The sequence below is a fragment of the Pristiophorus japonicus genome, chromosome 20 (assembly GCF_044704955.1).
Source record: "Pristiophorus japonicus isolate sPriJap1 chromosome 20, sPriJap1.hap1, whole genome shotgun sequence".
Lineage (NCBI taxonomy): Eukaryota > Metazoa > Chordata > Chondrichthyes > Pristiophoridae > Pristiophorus > Pristiophorus japonicus.
This window is the reverse complement of record NC_091996.1, coordinates 13,910,982-13,932,666: the sequence shown is the minus strand read 5'-3', so window position 1 is coordinate 13,932,666 and position 21,685 is coordinate 13,910,982. Positions and strand designations below refer to the sequence as shown.

The window sequence follows — 21,685 nt, the reverse complement described above, 5'->3', positions numbered from 1 at the left end:
CAGTATCAACACTAACTGCTTCCACCACCTCCCTCGGGAGTCTGTTCCATAGATTGGCCATTTTCTCACTGAAATAAAGTTTCCGCAAAGTAGTTTTTCATTTATCCCTTCTTCAAGCGCAGGCCGTGTCTTTTGGTTATGTTCTGGACAAGCTGAAACAGCTCATTATGCTCTACATTATCCAGTCCCTTTACAATCTTAACAGCAATCATGTCGCCTCTCGGCCATCCCTTTTCCATTGAGAATATATTCAATTTACAGAATCGCTCATAATTATTCAATCGCTCCATCTCCTCCTCGAGGATTCTGGTCTTCCTCTTCTGTATCCTTTCAATAGCTGCAATATCCTGACTTGATTTTTCTCATCCCTAGCTCAGAGGCCGAGCTCAGGTTCAGCACCCTGACGTGATGGGTTGAGGATGGAAATTGGGCTAGGCTATGATGCCCACTGCACTCAGTGTCAAGTTCACACATAAAGAACGGTCTCTTGAATGATGAACTGTACTGCAGCAGGAGTCAATGGTTTCAGCAGAAGAGGAGGGCGGGGAGAAAATTAAAGGGTTTAAAAATGAAACACTGGGTTTCTTTCAAACAAGAGGAGGTGGCAGGAGCCCACCAGTCTCCCAAACCCATGGTCAGCACACAATGGGATGGATGATGACAGCCTTCTCGCAGGCCACCCTGTTACGTGATCTTCGTTCTTAGATCACAACTAATGTCGTCTCACAGGGCACCGAACTGGTCGTTAAATCGACGTCCCGGTGACAGTGGCAAACCAAGCAAAGCGCACAATTGCCTCTTTGCAAAACACCTTCGGAAATGTCACTATGTTAGAGACGCTATACAAGTGCAAGCTGTCATGATCCGAAGGAACGGTCCCCAACACTCTGGTAAGTAGTTGGGAGGGGGTTTGGAAGGGCCTCGTGGATGGGAGAGGAAAGCCTGGGGCAGGGAAAGCTTGTGGTTTCCTTAAAGGGCCCAAAGAAGCACTCTGGTCCCACAAGGAAACTAAAAAAAAATAAAACCGCGTACCTCTTCTGGCCGTGGCCCACCTTGCCACCAGGTTGGCTTGCACGGAGCAGGCTTCCGGTTAAAATGGCGGTCAGGCACCGATGACGTCAACACAGCCTGGCCTACGTATTTAAAGCTGGCTTCTGACGGGTGTCCCTCTTGCCTACTCAGAAGAGCAGATCAAGATCGAAAACCCACGAGAATGCAACAGGATCGCATGGGCCATTTTAACTGCCCATCCGCCTGGGTTTCTGCCGGACAGTCAGGGTTAAAATCAGCCCTGTGCTATATTACAGAACTGCTTATTGAAGCCAATGTACAATGAAATAAGTGCCCGATTTGAATTGTTGCCTTCCAGCTTACAGTCTGAACAAGTTCCTTAAAAATCGATCATTGTTGTTGCTGCCTCAAAGACCACGATGAATTCTTTTTTAAAAAAAGACTTGCATTTATATAGTGCCTTTCACGACCACCAGACATCTCAAAACGCTTTACAGCTAATGAAGCACTTTTGGAGTGTTGTAATGTGGGAAAGTGTAATTTGATTAAATCTTTGAACAGGAAACACAAATCAAAATCAGTGGACAAACAACAATAAATTCAGTTAGAATACTAGTTGATAATTTTTAAAATGTAATTGAGTTTAGCGACAAAATTTGCTGATGATCAGGAAAATCTAACTAGTTGATGTGCAATCTTGGTCTTGAAGGCAGCACGCCGCTGCGATTTTGGGCAGGATCAAGGTCTGTGTTGCATGATCTGCAGTCGCCGAATTCTGCAAATAACAAAGGGGGGAAAAATATTATTTTCCTCTATTTTTTTAATCATTATTTAAAAAGTCCCAGGGGAAAGGCACAGTCCCACAGTGCAGCGCACCATACTAGCTCAGCCTGAGGACTGAGTGCCAAAATCCTGCCTTCACCATCTTTGCCCACACGTGCGTAATGGCCACTTGGTGAGGTACGGCAGGTAACTAGTGCCCCATGGAATGAGACCTGATCAATGAGCCAATGCTTTAAGGAGAGGAGACAAAATTGGCAAGGAAGGGAGGGGGAAAAAGAATGGCAGAGAGGATGGGATGAATCAGCAAGAAGTAGTGATTAAATGATGCCAAGTCTGAGATTTAAAATCCTGAAGATTACGTCAAACAAGTGTTTGACACAATGGCGGAGAAATTCGGTGATGCCTCAGTTGGGGCGGTGTCCCGGTCGGAGCGGTAAATTTTGCGCTGGCAAATGGTTTGCTTCTGCCGCCGCAAAATTCATAAGCTGGGCCGGAGTTTGGAGCGGGATGCTAAGGGAGATAAACAACCGGCCTCGGAGCGCCATCACAGAGGCCTGGGGGGGCGGGGGGGAAAAACCTGAAAAAAACCCCACTAAAAACATTCCCAAAACATCGCTCACGCTACCACAACATAAATCACAAAAATGTTTTTTTTTTTTAAATGACTTATCTCACTGCGGCCGCTACAGTTTGGAACGGCAGCTTTCACAGGTGCTCCCACCAGGGCGCGCTACGGAGCGCTAAGGGTCAGGTGGCAACCATAAACAGAGCCGGTGTCGCAACCAGGGGCGTGGCACACCATCTCGCCACTTCCGGGCGGTAATGCTCCGTGCCCCGTCGATTCCGGCACCGACTGTCCCGGCGGAGCGCTGGATGCTGGCCACCCGGGCGCAAGTGCTTTCCGCCGCCATTGCCGCATCTCAGGGGCGCTAAGAGGGGCGGCAGACGACGGAATTTCCACCCCAAAGACTTTGCAACAAATTCCAGGTTACTTTCAGTCAGTTGAGAGTTTTAGGCAAGTGTGCTGGGGGATACATCTCCTTCCGTTTCAGGCATTCCTTGTCAGAATTTGGCACCCCAGGTCAGGTACAGTTCAGTTCAGATGCAGCGTAAAGCTCTCTTTACATTGCCCCAAACAACGTGCCTTAGCCCCAAACACAGAAGAGAACATCTGACAGCATCAATGTGACATCATTCCAGCTCCCACACTGGCCATTCTGTGCCTTCTCCAAGAGAGTTTGAGGGTCAGTCCTTTGCCGTAGGCTCATGCCTCTTCCTAACAGTGTTTCAAACCACAGAATGATACTGCACAGAAAGAGGTCATTTGGTCCATCGTGCCTGTACCGGATCTTTCACAGAGCTACCCAACTAGTCCCACTCCCCCACTCTTTTCCCCATTGTCCTGTAAATTTTTTCCCTTCAAGAATTTAACCAATTCCCTTTTGAATGTTATGACTGAATCTGCTTCCACCGCCCTTTCAGGCAGTGCATTCCAGATCATAACAACTTGCTATGTAAAAAAATGTTTCCTCATGCCGCCTTTGGTTCTTTTGCCAATGACCTTAAATCTGTGTCCTCGGGTTTCCGACTCTTCTGCCACTGGAAACAGTTTCTCCTTATTTGCTCTGTCAAAACCATTCATGATTTTGAACACCCCCATCAAATCTCCTCATAACCTTCTCTGCTCCAAGGAGAACAACCCCAGCTTCTCCAGATAAATGAAGTCCCTCATCCCGGGAAACATTCCAATAAATCTCCTCTGTTCCCTCTCCAAGGCCTTAACATCCTTCCTAAAATGTGGTGCCCAGAATTGAACATAATATTCCAGCTGAGGCCTAACCAATATTTTATAAAGGTTTAACATAATTCCTCTATTAATAAAGTCAAGGATTCCATGTGCTTTTTTAACAGTCTTATCTGTATGCAAACTCCCAAGTCTCTCTGTTCCTGCACCCCACCTTAAAATTGTACCATTTAGTTCATATTGCCCCTCCTCATTCTTCCTACCAAAATGCATCACTTCATACTTCTCTGTGTTAAATTCCATCTACCATGTGTCTGTCCATTTTACCAGTCTGCTTATGTACTCCTGAAGTCTGTTACCATCCTCATTGTTTACTCCATTTCAGAGTTTCGTGTCATCTACAAATTTTAAAATGATGCCCCAGTCCAGGTCATTGACATATCAGAAAGAGCAGTGGGCCCCAACACCAACTCCTGGGGGACACCACTGTAAACTTCCCTCCAGTCTGCAAAGAAACTGTTGACCACTACTCTCTGTCCTGTCCCTTAGCCAATTTTGTATCCATGCTGCCATTGTTCCTTTAATCGCAAGGGCTTTAATTTTGCCAACAAGTCTATTATATGGTACTTTGTCAAACCATTATATGATGTTTTGAAAGTCCATATGCTCAACATAAATCGCACTACCCTCATCAACTCTCTCCATTACTTTATCAAAGAATTCGATCAAGTTAGTCAAACACGATTTGCCTTTAACAAATCCGTGCTTTCATTTATTAGCTCATACTTTTCCAAATGCCAATTAATTGTCTCTAAATGTTTCCCCAACACTGATGTTAGGCTGACTGGACTGTAGTTTGCCAGGTTCATTCCTCTCTTTTTTAAACAGGGTCCAACATTTGCAATCCTCCAGTCCTGTGGCACCACCCCTATATTCAAGGAGGATTGGAAGATTGTGGCCAGAGCCTCTGTAATTTCCGTTCTTACTGGCCAATGTTAATTCACACAAGGCCTTTAGAACCAGCACAGACAGAAGCACTCTTAGAAACATACAAAATAGGTGCAGGAGAAGGCCATTCGGCACTTCGAGCCTGCACCACCATTTAATGAGTTCATGGCTGAACATGCAACTTCAGTACCCCATTCCTGCTTTCTCGCCATACCCCTTGATCCCCCTAGTAGTAAGGACTTCATCTAACTCCTTTTTGAATATATTTAGTGAATTGGCCTCAACAACTCTCTGTGGTAGACAATTCCACAGGTTCACCACTCTCTGGGTGAAGAAGTTTCTCCGCATCTCGGTCCTAAATGGCTTACCCCTTATCCTTAGACTGTGACCCCTGGTTCTGGACTTCCCCAACATTGGGAACATTCTTCCTGCATCTAACCTGTCTAAACCCATCAGAATTTTAACCGTTTCTATGAGATCCCCTCTCATTCTTCTGAACTCCAGTGAATAACAAACCCAGTTGATCCAGTCTTTCTTGATATGTCAGTCCCGCCATCCCGGGAATCAGTCTGATGAACCTTCGCTGCACTCGCACAATAGCAAGAATGTCCTTCCTCAAGTTAGGAGACCAAAACTGTACACAATACTCCAGGTGTGGCCTCACCAAGGCCCTGTACAACTGTAGTAACACCTCCCTGCCCCTGTACTCAAATCCCCTCGCTATGAAGGCCAACATGCTTTCTTAACCGCCTGCTGTACCTGCATGCCAACCTTCAATGACTGATGTACCATGACACCCAGGTCGCGTTGCACCTCCCCTTTTCCTAATCTGTCACCATTCAGATAATAGTCTGTCTCTCTGTTTTTAACCACCAAAGTGGATAACCTCACATTTATCCACATTATACTTCATCTGCCATGCATTTGCCCATTCACCTAACCTATCCAAGTCACTCTGCAGCCTCATAGCATCCTCCTCGCAGCTCACATTGCCACCCAACTTCGTGTCATCCTCAAATTTGGAGATACTACATTTAATCCCCTCGTCTAAATCATTAATGTACAATGTAAACAGCTGGGGCCCCAGCACAGAACCTTGCGGTACCCCACTAGTCACTGTCTGCCATTCTGAAAAGTACTCATTAACCCCTACTCTTTGCTTCCTGTCTGCTAACCAGTTCTCAATCCATGTCAGCACACTACCCCCAATCTCATGTGCTTTAACTTTGCACATTAATCTCTTGTGTGGGACCTTGTCGAAAGCCTTCTGAAAGTCCAAATACACCACATCAACTGGTTCTCCCTTGTCCACTCTACTGGAAACATCCTCAAAAAATTCCAGAAGATTTGTCAAGCATGATTTCCCTTTCACAAATCCATGCTGACTTGGACCTATCATGTCACCTCTTTCCAAATGCGCTGCTATGACATCCTTAATAATTGATTCCATCATTTTACTCACGACCGATGTCAGGCTGACCTATCTATAATTCCGTGTTGTCTCTCTCCCTCCTCTTTTAAAAAGTGGGGTTACATTGAATCAGTTCCTATGGAGTGGAGGGTAGCCAGAGTCTATGGAATGTTGGAAAATGACTTTCAATGCATCTGCTATTTCCAAGGCCACCTCCTTAAGTACTCTGGGATGCAGACCATCAGGCCCTGGGGATTTATCTGCCTTCAATCCCATCAATTTCCCGACAAATATGGATTTCCCTCAGTTCCTCCTTCTTACTAGACCCTCTGACCCCTTTTATATCCGGAATGTTGTTTGTGTCCTCCTTAGTGAATACCGAACCAAAGTACTTGTTCAATTGGTCTGCCATTTCTTTGTTCCCAGTTATGACTTCCCCTGATTCTGACTGCAGGAGACCTAAGTTTGTCTTTACTAATCTTTTTCTCTTTACATATCTATAGAAGCTTTTGCAGTCCGTCTTAATGTTCCCTGCAAGCTTCCTCTTGTACTCTATTTTCCCTGCCCTAATCAAACCCTTTGTCCTCCTCTGCTGAGTTCTAAATTTCTCCCAGTCCCTGGGTTCGCTGCTATTTCTGGCCAATCTGTATGCCACTTCCTTGGCTTTAATACTATCCCTGATTTCCCTTGATAGCCACGGTTGAGCCACCTTCCCTTTTTTATTTTTACGCCAGACAGGGATGTACAATTGTTGTAGTTCATCCATGCGGTCTCTAAATGTCTGCCATTGCCCATCCACTGTCAACCCCTTAAGTGTCATTCATCAATCTATCCTAGCCTCATACCTTCAAAGTTACCCTTCTTTAAGTTCTGGACCATGGTCTCTGAATTAACTGTTTCATTCTCCATCCTAATATAGAATTCCACCATATTATGGTCACTCTTCCCCAAGGGGCCTCGCACAACGAGATTGCTAATTAATCCTCTCTCATTACACAACACCCAGTCTAAGATGGCCTCCCCCCCTAGTTGGTTCCTCGACATATTGGTCTAGATAACCATCCCTTATGCACTCCAGGAAATCCTCCTCCACCGTATTGCTTCCAGTTTGGTTAGCCCAATCTATATGCATATTAAAGTCACCCATGATAACTGCTGCACCTTTATTGCATGCACCCCTAATTTCCTGTTTGATGCCCTCCCCAACATCACTACTACTGTTTGGAGGTCTGTACACAACTCCCACTAACGTTTTTTGCCCTTTGGTGTTCTGCAGCTCTACCCATATAGATTCCACATTATCCAAGCTAATGTCCTTCCTAACTATTGCATTAATCTCCTCTTTAACCAGCAATGCTACCCCACCTCCTTTTCCTTTTATTCTATCCTTCCTGAATGTTGAATACCCTTGGATGTTAAGTTCCCAGCCCTGATCATCCTGGAGCCACATCTCTGTAATCCCAATCACATCATATCAGTTAACATCTATTTGCACAGTTAATTCGGATACTCCTTGCATTAAGACACAAAGCCTTCAGGCTTGTTTTTTTAACTCCTTTTGTCCTTTTAGAATTATGATGTAGTGTGGCCCTTTTTGTTTCTTGCCTTTGTTTACTCGGCCTTCCACTATTGCTTTTTACCTTTCTACCATCTGTTTCTGACTCCATATTACTTCGCCCTGTCTCGCTGCATAGGTTCCCATCCCCCTGCCATATTAGTTTAAACACTCCCAAACTGCATTAGCAAATGTTACCCCCAGGACATCAGTTCCAGTTCTGCCCAAGTGCAGTCCGTCCCTTTTGTACAGGTCCCACTTCTCCCAGATCTGGTTCCAATGTCCCAGGAATCTGAATCCCTCCCTCTTGCACCACTGCTCAAGCCACGTACTTATTCTAACTATCCTGCTCCCTCTACTCTGATTAGCACGTGGCACTGGTAGCAATCCAGAGATTACTACCTTTGGGGTCCTACTTTTTAATTTAACTCCTAGCTCCCAAAATTCAGCTTGTTGGACCTCTTCCCACTTCTTACCTATATCGTTGGTACCTACATGTACCACGACATCTGGCTGTTCACCCTCCCTTTCCAGAATGCTCTCCAACCGCTCCGAGACATCCTTGACCCTTGCGCCAGGGAGCCAACATACCATCCTGGAGTCTCGGTTGCGGCCGCAGAAACTCCTATCTATTCCCCTTACAATAGAGTCCCCTATCCCTATAACTCTCCCACTCTTTTTCCACCCATGGTGCCATGAACCTGGCTGCTGGTGCCTTCCCTTGGTAAGTCATCTCCCCCAACAGTATCCAAAACGGTATATCTGTTTTGGAGGGAGATGATCGCAGGGGACTCCTGCACTACCTTCCTGCTCTTGCCTTGTCTCTTGGTCACCCATTCACTATCTATCCTAGCCCTTACCTGCGGTGTGACCAACTCACTAGATGGGCTATCCACAACATTCTCAACATCGCGCATGCTCCAGAGTGAGTCCATCCGCAGCTCCAGTGCCGTCATGTGGTCTGTCAGGAGCTGCAGCTGGACACACTTTCCGCACACATAGTAGTCAGGGACACTGGAAGTAGTATAGGCCGGATTTTAACCTGCATCCCAGAGATGAGAGGTTAGTGTCACTGAAGCAGCCTTGAGCCCACGTTACATCTTTTCAGAGTGAATGGAGATTTACCTTATGCAAATGACTCATTTGGGTTGGCGCTGATTTGCAAAATGGTCTGAGCAAACCAAGACGCGTTGTCTTCGACAGCTGGCCCACTTTGTCAGCGACGTTGGGAGTCATTGGCTTGGGCCGTGGAACCAGACCCAGGTCACCTACTTTATAGTGGGGCAGGATGCCCGGTCCTTTGATGAGAGGAGAGGCAGCATTATATCTGTGGAGAAAAGGGGGGAGTGGGACAAGATTTGTTACTGAAAGTGCTATGGGTACATGCAAATTGCTGCCAGGCAAAGAGTACCGACACAGAACTATGTAAAAAGGTGCCCCCAAGACTGGGTGGATAAAGGCAACGCAGGAACATAGGAGCAGCAGTAGACCATTGAGCCTGTTCCACCATTCAATGAGGTCATGCAACCTGACTCCATGTACCCGCCTTTGCCCCATATCCCTTAATACCTTCGATTAACAAAAAGCTCTGATTTAAAAATAACAATTGATCTAGCATCAATTGCCGTTTGCGGAAGAGAGTTCCAAACTTCTGCCACCCTTTATGTGCAGAAGTGTTTCCTGATTTCACTCCTGAAAGGTCTGGCTTTAATTTTTAGAGCCTCTTAGTCCTAGCATTCCCAACCAGCGGATATAGTTTCTCTCTATCGACTCTATCTGTTCCCCTTAATATCTTGAACATTTAGATCAGATCACCCCTTAACCTTCTAAGTGCTCGGGAATACAAAACGAATTTATGTAATCTCTCCTCGTGGCTTAATCCTTCACAAAATTAATTGGCATCATTCTGGTAAACCTACGCTGAGCTCACTCCAAGGCCAATATATCCTTCCGAAGGTGTAGTGTCCAGAACTGCTCACAGTGCTCCAGGTGTGGTCTAACCAGGGATTTGTACAGCTGCAGCATAACTTCTACCTCCTTGTATTCTAGTCCTCTAGATATAAAGGCCAGCATTCCATTAGCCTTTCTGATTATTTTCTGTACCTTTCTGGTCAAACACTGGGCCATACAGGCCAGAACATCTCGGGTTTGAGTCCTCTACTGTGCTGAGTTAGCTGACCTCAACTGGAGCAGTAGTTTTACAGCACCATTGGTCTCAGCCCCCTTGAGCAAGGGCGAGGCGGGTGAAATCAGACAGGATTTCGGGCTCCTGATTGCCATCAGTGACTCCTGCTGAAAAGTGTATGTGTATAGATTTTAGGATCGCACCGAGGTGTGATGCCTTCAGCAGCTAAATAACCTGCTGACATGGAGGCAATTTTAACCTAAAGCACCCGGCAGAAAACAGACCGATCGGGTGCAACGCTGGTTTCACACCCCGCCCAACTTTACTCTAGATTGAAATAAGACTTGCATTTATATAGCGCCTTTCACGACCACTGGATGTCTCAAAGTTCTTTACAGCCAATGAAGTACTTTTGGAGTGTAGTCACTGTTGTAGTGTGGGAAACGCGGCAGCTAATTTGCGTACAGCAAGCTCCCACAAACAACAATGTGATAATGACCAGATAATCTGTTTTAGTGATGTTGATTGAGGGATAAATATTGGCCAGGACACCGGGGATAACTCGCCTGCTCTTCTTCAAAATAGTGTCATGGGATCTTTTACGTCCGCCTGAGCAGACCAGGCCTCGCTTTAATGTCTCATCGAAAGGGAGCACCTCCGACAGTGCAGCACGAGCATGCGGGGGTCGGGCGCAGTCAGCGGAGGGAGCATGCGGTGGGCCAGTCCCACCCACCCTTTCCCAAAGCGACTGCCGTGGAAGCAAGTCTTCCTCGATTCCGAGGGACTGCCTATGACTGACTGATGGACTGACTCCCTCAGCACTGCACTAGTGTCAGCCTAGATGTTTGTGCTCCCTTCCCTGGAGTGGGATTTGAACCCACAACCTTCTGATTCAGAGGCGAATGTGCTACCCACTGAGCCACAGCCGACACGACAAAGGAGACAGTGGGGAGTATTTTCAGGCAGGGTGTACAAAACAGTTTTCCACCAATGTTCCTGTAAGCTGTGCTTCGTTCTGCGCAGTCTGTTTCTTTTAATGCACGGTCTCTCGATATTTCTACCCATGCACGGTGTTTACAATGTAAAAGACGGTGAGCGACCTGCGCGGGACCCTTCAGATTAAATCGCGGCTTAGCAGGAACGCGGCTTTCCACCCGATCCCATGGGTATCCCACCCCACCCCGACGAGTTAGGTTAACGTTACCCAGTCACTTTCAAGGATCTAGAATGACTCACTGATCAAAACTTCCTGCACCCGTAGACTGTTATCCCAAGATAAATCAGCACCTTCAGCGGTGGAGGAAGAAAATGGGCAACGAGAAACAAAATGACTAAAATCTAAGAGTAGTAATTACCTCAGATAGGTTTTCAACTGCTAGTCTGGGAACCTAACACTTTATTTCAGGGAGTCATTTTTAATTGCATATGCATAGGGTAATAAAACTATATAAATAAATTAGAAGGCTGTGTTATTTCCTTAAATTCACTTACAATTACCAGTTCTAATATAGGGCCCAAGTTTCCACATGATTCGCGCCTGATTTTTAGGAGCAACTGGTGGAGAACGAACTATTTTAGAAATCGCAATTCTCCACATTTTTTTTTCTGCAGTTCTAGTCAGGTAGAACAGTTCTAGTTTAGAACAGAATTTTTTCTTCAAAAGGGGGCGTGTCCGGCCACTGACGCCTTATTTCAAAGTTTCCACAGTGAAAACGTACTCCAAACTAAAGTAGAATGGAGCCAGTGAAGATTTTTGTAGAACTGAAAAAACCTGTTTACACATTAAAAAATCAGGCGCAGGTTACAAATTAGGCGTCCAGAACGAGGTGAGGGGAAGGGAACTCATTAAATTCGACAATAAATCCTTATTTATACTTATACAGATATTATACAAATAAATCCAACCTGAATAAACATTTATAAGCCAAGAAAAGATTAAATAAACCATCTTCCTACCTGTGTGAAAGTGCTTCTGCCAGGGAGAATTCTGCAGCCGTTCGTGTCGCTGAGCAGGAGGGGGAGGGAGAGAGGGAGGGAGAGAGAGAGGGGGGAGAGAGAGGGAGGGAGAGAGAGAGGGGGGAGAGAGAGGGGGGAGAGAGAGAGAGGGAGGGAGAAGAGAGGGGGTGGAGAAGAGAGGAGAGGGGGGGAAGAGGGGGGAGGAAGAGGGGGAGGAAGAGGGGGGGGAAAGAGAGAGAGGGGGGGTCGGGGAACAGGAGCGGGTGTCGGGGCGGGGGCCTCGGGTCGGGGGGGGGGGGGTGGAGAGAGCGGGTCTCCGGTCGGGTCGGAGGGGGGGGAGCGGGTCTCGGGTCGGGGAGCGGGCCTCAGGGGGGGGGAAGCGGGCCTCGGGTCGGGAGCGGGTCTCGGGTCGGGGCGGGGGGGGGAGCGGGTGTCGGGTCGGGGCGGGGGGGAGCGGGTGTCGGGTCGGACCGGGGGGGGGGGTGGAGCGGGTGTTGGGGCAGGGTGGGAGGGGGGAAGCGGGTGTCGGGGCGGGAGCGGGTGTCGGTCGGGGAGGGGGGGTGGGGCGGAGCGGGTGTCGGGTCTCGGGGCGGGGGGGGGGGGGGGGGAGCAGGAGCTGGCCGTGGGAGGAGCCTCATTAACGCAGCCCCAGTGAGGCCATTCAGCCAGGGCTAGGGGCTGCGTGCTTCGGGCCCCTCCCACACAGTTCGGCGCCTGGAGCTACTGCACTTGCGTGCCGACTGTAGCGCGCATGTGCAGAGGTCCCGGCACTGTTTTCAGCGCCGGGACCAGGCTCTGCCCCCCCACAGCTCGTGCTGGCTGCGCCGAGGGCCACAGGACCTGTAAGTAGGTGGAGAACACCGAGGATTTTTTTAGGCGCCGTTTTAGGCGCGAAAAACGGGCGCCCAGCTCGGAGGGGCGCCCGTTTTTTTTCTTGTGGAAACTTGGGCCCATAGTGTTTTTAAAAGGATTGCACGTGTGCTCTCCCCGAGAACGCAGTTGGTAGAAACATAGAAAATAGGAGCAGTAGTAGGCCATTCAGCCCTTCGAGTCTGCACTGCCATTCAATATGATCATGCTTGATCCTCTATCTCAACACCATATTCCCGCTTTTTCCCCATACCCCTTGATGCCTTTTGTGTCTAGAAATCTATCTATCGCCCTCTTAAATACATTTAGTTAGCACACAATGTGTAACTGAACTCAGAGGGCTGTGAATCTTTGGAATTCTCTACCCCAAAGGGCTGTGGATGCTGAATCGTTGAGTATATTCAAGGCTGAGCTGAATAGATTTTTGGACTCTAAGGGAATCAAGGGATATGGGGACAGTGCAGGAAAGTGGAGTTTGAGATTGACGATCAGCCATGAAAGGGGGAGGGGAGGAAAGAACAAAAGGGAAGGTCTGTGATAGGGTGGAAGGCAGCTGGTAATTATTCCACTATTCACACCCCATCTAGACTCATCTTTTGTTTCCTAACTTGTGCCATTACCATCTCAATTTGGCCCATCATCACTTTTCTCTCTCAAATCTCTCCTGCCTTCTACCCTATCACAGACCTTCCCTTTTGTTCTTTTCTCCCCTCCCCCATTCACTCATTCACTGCCCCTTGCACTTCCTTAAGAATCTGTTAATTTCAAACTTTTGCCAGGTCTGACGATGGGTCATTGACCAGAAACGTTAACTGTTTCTCCAACGATGCTGCCTGACCCACTGAGATTGCCAGCATTTTCTGTTTTTTATGACCCAGCAGCTTCGGGGCAAGGAAGAACATTGGAGGGAATCTGGATGTTAAAATGAGGATGCAGTGAGTAATTAAATCAATGAATATCTTTTTAAAATCACAAACCAAATGCGGGTAGAAAATTCTAGCGAAATACATGCTGACCCTTGTTTAATAGTTAGACTCGATACATAACGTACCTCCCCAGAACGTTCGCAGGTTTGTGTTCTAGGAAAGGCAGCTCGTCTTTAATAAACTCGCCCAGCGAAGGCCCAAGTCCGAATACGGCTGCACTGTTCAGCAAGAACAGCAGTTTCTGCATCATTTGGCCGCGATGAGCGTACAGCAGCACCTCAGAATCAGTCTTTTCTAGATTGGTTGCAGGAAAGGTTTCGTCTGCACATTTTGTACTTTCCTGCAGAGAAAGGGCCCTGCACAATCAGAACATGCTCGAGAATATATCCATTCCCAATTCTAGAAATGTTCATGCCAACAGTTGCTGAGGGTTCAAAAAGCAATCCAATCACCAGTGTAAGAAAACTGGGATAATTACAAGAATATTCAGCAAAAGCACCAGCTAAATCCTTAGCCAATTATCAAATACGTCAGACAACAAAGTTGCGAACTAACAAATTGTTTATTAACCTTGGAAGCGTTGAAAACATTGAGTCTGCAAATAATTAGTCAACAACTTGAATTTATACAGGAGTAGTATGAGATTAAAAACTTGACACTGAGCTGCATAAGTAGAAATTAGCGCAGGTGACCAAAAGCTTACTCAAAGAGGTAAGTTTTAAGGAGCTTCTCGAAGGAAGAAAGAGAGACGGAGAGGTTTAGGGAGGGAGTTCCAGAGCTTTAGGCCCAGGCAACAGAAGGCACAGCCACCAATGGTTGTGTGATTATAATCAGAGATGCTCAGGTGGGCAGAATTAGAGGACGCAGACACCTCGGGGTTTGTGGTGCTGGAGGAGATTACAGAGATAGGGAGGGGCGAGGCCATGGAGTGATTTGAAAATAAGGATGACAATTTTGAAATCGAGGCGTCGCTTAACCGGAAGCCAATGTAACAAACTAACAATTGTTTATTAACCTTGGAATCATTAAAAACATTGCAAGTAATTAGGCGACAGGGTTAATTGACAAAATAAATAACAAAAGCTGTTCAATAATATTGCTGAGCATTAACTGCTTGCTGATTATAGTTGAGATAAGTGATTGAGATGATATAAATTTGGTGAGATTAATTTAGGATTAGATGCTTTAGATAGCTGACAAGTTAACAGCGTTAGACAGCCAATCTATTGAATAGATTCAAGTGTCTATGGGCTGGAGTTTCGGCTTTGATGTTTTTGGGGTGATAATGGCGGCGGGGCGGGAAAGTTAGCGCCCACAAATATATTCCCAAATCATTGCCCACACCACCACAACACAAATTGCAAAAAAAAATTGAGAGAAAACAATCTCACTTACCTTAGGGGTTGATTACTTACCTCTCTGCTACCGGTAGCGTTGGACCCCCTGATTCCCCACGCGGTTAGTGCGAGGTGCGCTTTGGGGCACACTGATCGGGCAAGAATCAAAACTCGCGCCGGCGTCGCAACCAGCAGCGTTGCATACCGGGCGCAGCTCTTTCAGACGGTGCTGCTCAGTGCCGCCGCTAAACCAGACCTGAGGATCGCTGCGGAGCGCTGGAGGCTGACCGCCTGGCCAAAACACCTTCCTGCCGCCATTGCCGCTGCTCCGGGGTGAAAAACAGAGTGGATGAGAGCTGAAAATCCAGCCTTGTTTCCAGAATTTATACGACCTTGTCCTTACGAGCTGGCATGGATGAACTGGTTGCCTCACTTTCCTCTGGGTGGATGGTGTTAACCTCAGCATCAATTTTAACTCCAGCTGGATTATTCCCCGCTCAGGCCAGAGTTAAAATGACACTCGGGTCTCAATGATGTCATTGGGCCGCAACATGGAGATGTAAAGAAGGACCCTGTTGGCTCCGGCTGCATCTCTTTGCGGCCTGCTTAGGAAAGCAGATTAAAATTGCAGATCTTGTGATCATTGCGGCTTTCGGACAGACAAGAGCCAGGGCGCTTTTAAATGCCCACCTGCAAGGTTTCTGCTGAGCGGGTAGGGTTAAAATCGCCCCCGAGATGTCAGAGTGACTTGAATGGAAATAAAAACGGGGAGAGATGTAAAACAGGCTGGCGATTTGCTATCGCTCCACTGGGTTTAGAAGAGGAAGTGGGAAAATTGAATGCCAAGTGACATAAGCTGGAGCTCACCTTGCTGCGCTTTCACGTGTAAGGACATGGCTTTGTGCCAACAGTTAGCAACAGGGCAACATCCTTCAGGACAAGGAGTAGGGCAAATCAGAGAGTTGGGAGAGAGTTATTATTCACTCATGCCCTGGCCAGCTAGGGACAGGTTCTTTCATTCTCTTGTTCAGGATAAGAGGCACAGTAAGGAAAATTAAAGTGAAAGGCAGAAAATCTTAAGGGTTTCAATTTACTTTTGCGCTAAATAACAGTATTAAATTCCAACATTGTTTTTTAATGCAGTCATTAACTTATTCTGCCTTCACATAAACAAGCACACTCAGGAGTGTAGCACGAATAACTAGCATGCAGAACATAGTACATGGATGAAATGAAGCAGTTAGAAGAACTAGTTAGGCCACAGCTAGAGTACTGCGTGCAGTTCTGGTCACCACATTACAGGAAGGATGTGATTGCACTAGAAAGGGTACAGAGGAGATTTACGAGGATGTTGCCAAGATTGGAAAACTTTAGCTATGAGGAAAGATTGGATAGGCTGCGGTTGTTTTCCTTAGAATAGGAGGAGGCTGAGGGGAGATGTAATTGAGGTGTATAAAATTATGAGGGGCCTAGATAGAGTGGATAAGAAGGACCTATATCCCTTAGCAGAGGGGTAAATAACCAGTGGGCATAGATTTAAAGTAGTTGGTAAAGGATTAGAGGGGAGATGAGGAAACATTTCTACACCCAGAGGGTGGTGGGGGTCTGGAACTCACTGCCCGAAAGGATGGTAGAGACACGCTCTCTTCCTCAGGCGACCGAAGGCTGCACTGGCACACTGAAGGCGGTGTTGGACCTCGTCGTCGATGTCTGCCTTTGTTGACAGTAGCCTTCCGAGGTATAGAAATTGGTCCACATTGTCCAAGGTCTTGTCGTGGATTTTGATAACCCGGGGGGGGGGGGGGCAGTGCTGTGTGGCGGGGTCAGGTTGGTGGAGGACCTTTGTCTTACGGATGTTTAGTGTAAGGCCCATGCTCTCGTACGCCTCGGTGAAGGTGTTGACTATGGCTTGGAGCTCGGCCTCAGAGTGTGCACAGACGCAAGCATCGTCTGCGTACTGTAGTTCGATGACAGAGGATGGGACGACCTTGGAACTGGCAAGGAGATCTGCGCAAGGAGTGCGTGGCAACCCAGGCACCCCACCCACCCGTCCCTCCAACCATCGTCTGCCCCACCTGTGACAGAGACTGTAGGTCACCCACTGGACTCTTCAGTCACCCGAGAACTCATTTTTAGTGTGGAAGCAAGTCATCCTCAACTCCCGAGGGACTATCTAAGGAGGTACAGGCAGAAACCCTCATCACTTTTAAAAGGTACTTGATTGTGCACTTAAAGAGCCGTGACCTACAGGGCTACGGACCTAGTGCTGGTAGGTGGGATTAGGCTGGGTAACATTTTTTCGACCAGCACGGATACAGTGGGCCGCATGGTTTCTTTCTGTTTCATAATTTTCTATGATTCTATGAAGCACGTGACTGGAGTAAATAAAAGGCTGCCTTTTCAAAACTGCCCAATGTACAACTGATGCTCTGCCACTTGGTGGCACCAAATGTTTTTCTGGACTTCCGAACCAACGGCATTTTATTTACTCTTTTTTGGGGGTGGCGAGGTAGCAGAAGATGAAAAGGTGGGAAAATACAATCCCATTAATAAGCATGGCGGAGTGATTTTAATAGGGTCCGATAGGTGCAAGCATTTGATCAGCGAACATTAGTGAAACCAAAAAGAGACAGTGATGAACTTGGGATAATCACGAAAGGAGTTTAAAAACAAGATTAGAAACATTTCTTTGCAGTGAAGGGATTAGAATGTGGAATTTTCTGCTACAAATTGATACGGTTCCGCAGAAGAGATTATATCCTGGTGTTTCCCCAGGGATCTGTACTGGGCCTCAACTTTTCACTATATACATAATATATATATATTCAATGTGGGGAAGTGTGAGGTCATCTACTTTGGATCTGAAATTAGCTGCTGAATGCGGGTCTCTAATGTCGATTAACCTAACCTAGGGGCCCCCTTTTAACCTTTTCGCACGTACAGGCAGAGCGCAACAGGGAACTGAAAACCACAAGGCGGTCCCTGGATAGTACAACAACAACAACTTGTACCTAGACAGTGCCTTTAACATAGTGAAATGTCCCAAGACACTCCACAGGAGTGTTACAAGGCAAAAATTTGACACTGAGCCACATAAGGAGAAATTAGGGCAGATGACCAAAAGCTTGGTCAAAGAGGTAGGTTTTAAGGAGCGTCTTAAAGGAGGAAAGAGAGGTGGAGAGGCAGAGAGATTTAGGAAGGGAATTCCAGAACATAGGGCCTAGGCAACAGAAGGCACGGCCACCGATGGTTGAGCGATTATGATCAAGGATGCTCAAGGGGGCAGAATTAGAGTAGCTCGGAGGGTGTGGGGCTGGAGGAGAATGTGTGAATGTTTAAAACTGTATAGAGACATTGAAGTTGAGAACGTGGGAATTGTATAGGGACAGTATAAGCTAACAAAGAATTCATGGAGGAATAGCCATGACATCTCAGACTCGAGACTGCGAAATGTTACAACACTAACACATATTGAAACAAAACCCACAGCTTGCAGAAAAACCTCAAGGTCTTATTAAATCATGTTATTAACCTGAAACATTAACAGAAGGTCTTTGTTTAAAATCGGACCATGCTTGGGTCGGCTTATGAGTGGACAAAGGGAAAGAGGGATCAAAAGAGATGGGCTGAGCTGGGATGTTACTCTGGCCCTATCTTGTTATCTTTTGCCGAAAATGTATAACCATCGTCCCTTTACAATGTAACGTCACTTTGTCCGTAGGAAGTGAGTGCGTTCGAACAGACTTGCATTCCTTCTGTCTGATAAAGTCCCCGATCGGGATTTGCTTTTTAAATAAAAGCTTGCTTTGTTTAAAGCACAAACGGTATTCGTTTCAGTAATTTTGCTGAACCAGATTGAGGTAAAAGAATCCAGGAATCAACATTTGGTGTCAGAAGTGGGATCTCAACGGACGACTGCCGAAAACTTGCGAATTAAGAGCCAGACTAGCCTTGGACGAGACGAGGGGAAAGTGGCCACTGGAGTGAGTATGATTTCAATACTGCTCCAGTTTCCCCCGGTTTCAAAAGTCTGAGGAAAGTTTAGCCACTCGCTGGTTCTCAGGTAGTGTCTGAACGAGATCCAGGACAATCTGGTGAATAACTTTCAAACTTAGAATAGGGATAGAGATAGGGAAATTGCGCGATGACGCAAACCAAGCGGTGACTTGGAAAGATAGGTTATAGTTAGAGCTAGATAGGGATAGATGATCAATCATGGATCCAAAAATTAATAGGAAAGTAAAGAGACTCTTGTGAACGTCTGTTTAAATGAGAAATGCTTCTGTGATTTTTACTGTAAAAAAAAAAGCCGGGGAGTTGTGGTTTGTTTTATCTCCACCTACTTTTTCAAACAGAATGAAAGTTTTTTTAACCCTTCGTAGTGTTGTCCTGTATGTGGGAAGTTTAAGAGTGTGAACCTTATTGAATTACGTATATTCGGATAAGTTACAGAGCCAGGAAATGCACAAAGGATAGGTTTGTTGAGTAAAAAAAAAGAAAAAATTACATGGTCCCGGTGGTTAAAAAAAAGGATTTAACATGCTCACTTACTTGTCGAAAGAAAACATTCAGAGAAGGCACAGCAAAACAACTGAGATGGATTCAAAAGGATTCAAAAAAAAAAATTATATTAAATAACACGACCTTGAGGCTGAAACAATTGAGATAACGAAAAGCAGTCCACAGCCTACGTGCCAGACTTCTCTAGTTATGGAAAAGACAAAAAAAAAAGTAACGTACTAAATAGGTGCTGGAAAAAAAATGTTCTGAGATTTTAAAATTATGAGAAAAGTTCCACTGCAGTCTAAGAAAAAAATTACTCCTGTCCAGTTGGCAGAAAAACTCCATTAAATTAGGGCTTTCATTAACTGATTGGATTTAAACTGCGCAATGACGTGAAAGGATAGGGAAATTTGGAGACTAAAAGAAATTAAATAAGGCTCATAAGAAATCAAATTTGGAAAATTAGGCTCATAGGGAATTAAGTAAGGCTTATGGGTAATTAAATAGAGGATAGGTGTTCAAGTCAGGTGTGACGTCGACCTCGTATATCACTTGGCCCGTCTAGGCACTGATTGAATTTAAATCACGCAGCAACTCGAAAGGTAGGGCTGACGCAGACATGCAGCGGCGCGAACGCGTAGCGACGCGAGCGTGCGGCCGAGTGAAGGAGGGCTGACGCAGACGCGCAGCAGCGTAAAACGCATAGCGACGCGAGACGTGCGGCGGCGCGAGCGTGCGGCTGAGTGAAGGAGGGCTGACGCAGACACGCAGCAGCGTAAAGCGCGTAGCGACGCGAGACGTGCGGCGGCGCGAGCGTGCGGCCGAGTGAAGAAGGGCTGACGCAGACGCGCAGCAACGTAAAACGCGTAGCGACGCGTGACGTGCGGCGGCGCGAGCGTGCGGCCGAGTGAAGGAGGGCTGACGCAGACGCGCAGCAGCGTGGAACGCGTAGCGGCGCGGGACGTGCGGCGGCGCGAGCGCGCGGCCGAGTGAACGCAACGACGCGAACGCGCAGCAACGCGAACCGCGGGGTGATATCAAAGTCAGTGCTGGTTTCAGTAAGTCTCTGTTTATTTTAAGTATTTTAAGTGTTTTAAATCGCGCGGCGATGCGAACCGCGGGGCGATGCGGAAGTCAGTGTTAGCTTTAGTAAAGTCTGTTTATTTTGAGTTTGTTCAAAGTCAGTGTTAGTTTCAGTAAAGTCTGTGTTTATTTTAAGTTTGTTCAAATTGCACAACGACACGAACGCGTAACGACACGGTAATACGAGGGGCAGCGTGAAAATGGGTAATCAGTTGGATAAAACAACGGATGCGGATAGTCCGCTACAAAAGTTATGTGAGGAATTCCCTGAAAGAGCTGAAGACTTTAGAAAATTATCAGGAGCCCTGAACAAATTATTAGGAGATGACCAGTGGCCTCTAGGTGGCACTAGACGCGTAGAGGTAGCAAAAAAAAGCACAGGGATTGTCAAAAATTAAAAGATGCATCACTTCTGTCAAGTTGGCAAATAAATGCTATTAAATTGGGACTCTCATTGACAGAGGGAACACATGTTAAAACTGTAGATGTCTTTAAAAAAAAAAGAATGTGCGCACGAGAAACTTACTAAGAGATCCTCTGGGACCTCTGAGAAAGATATTGACCGACTATGTAGTCAAATGGCTGGCTTTGTGTTAACCGAGGCTGATGATGGAATTGATGAGTGGTCATTGGCTCAGCGCCCAACGGCGCCTCCCGCACCCCCTGGCCCCTTGCTCCAGTCCTCTTCCCAACACCCTCCACCTTACACTCCGGCAAGAGGAGTTAAAAATAATCCCATACCACCAAAGCAAAAACCCAAACTGACTCCTCATCCTCTGATAGCGATTCAGATCCCCAGTTTACAAGCAATATAGCCGAAAGGACCAGATCTCACACTCGAAAGGGCAGAACTATATTTCGATTTCAGTTTAGAATGCAGAATCAAGGGATCTGTGGGCCTTGGTAAAGCAAACCTTGAGCCCAACTGAACACACCCGATTTACTCATGATGCATTGTTGGTTGCTCACCCTAACGATATCCAGGATCGCCTAAACGCTATTTTCAATTCTCTCACCACGACCCTTCAGAAGCCCATCAGTATGGCCACAGTATTAGAAACTAAACCCAAGCGTGAAGAAACTGCCGATTGAAATATACGGGAGTCAATCAGGAGATAATGCCTTCAGGGCAGGAGAGAATTCTCCTCAATTCTGCGCTATCCTACTTCAGTGCCTGCCCTATTCAGTTGCTCACGCTATCCGGACAAATAATTGGGCAGATAATAGTAAAGCCCAGATGGAAAGGGCGGTTAAATATTATTGGCAGGAAAAGAAAGGAGAGGGGGGAGGTGCGCCCCCAACCCGGGTCAAGACTGAATACGTGACTAGAAAGGAAGAGCCGCCTCGGGTGGAAGGACCAAAACCCGACCCAAGGGGTTACCAGATGGAACCGCAGTATTGCGTGCAGGGTTGGGTGGATAAACAGGGATACG

At 46.7% G+C, this 21,685-nt stretch overlaps 1 protein-coding gene across 1 annotated transcript in view; it reads right to left on the bottom strand.

Annotated features, from left to right (window-relative positions):
- Positions 1-1,631: 1,631 nt before the first annotated feature.
- The window catches only part of cfap157 (cilia and flagella associated protein 157), a 57,936-nt gene continuing 37,882 nt past the window's right edge, over positions 1,632-21,685 (bottom strand). The window contains exons 7-9 of the mRNA XM_070863763.1: positions 13,455-13,669; positions 8,578-8,779; positions 1,632-1,786 (exon numbers count right to left, since the gene is read on the bottom strand). Coding sequence (XP_070719864.1) covers positions 1,688-1,786; positions 8,578-8,779; positions 13,455-13,669 — 516 coding nt within the window. The 3' untranslated portion in view covers positions 1,632-1,687. The remainder of the gene's footprint in view (positions 1,787-8,577; positions 8,780-13,454; positions 13,670-21,685) is intronic.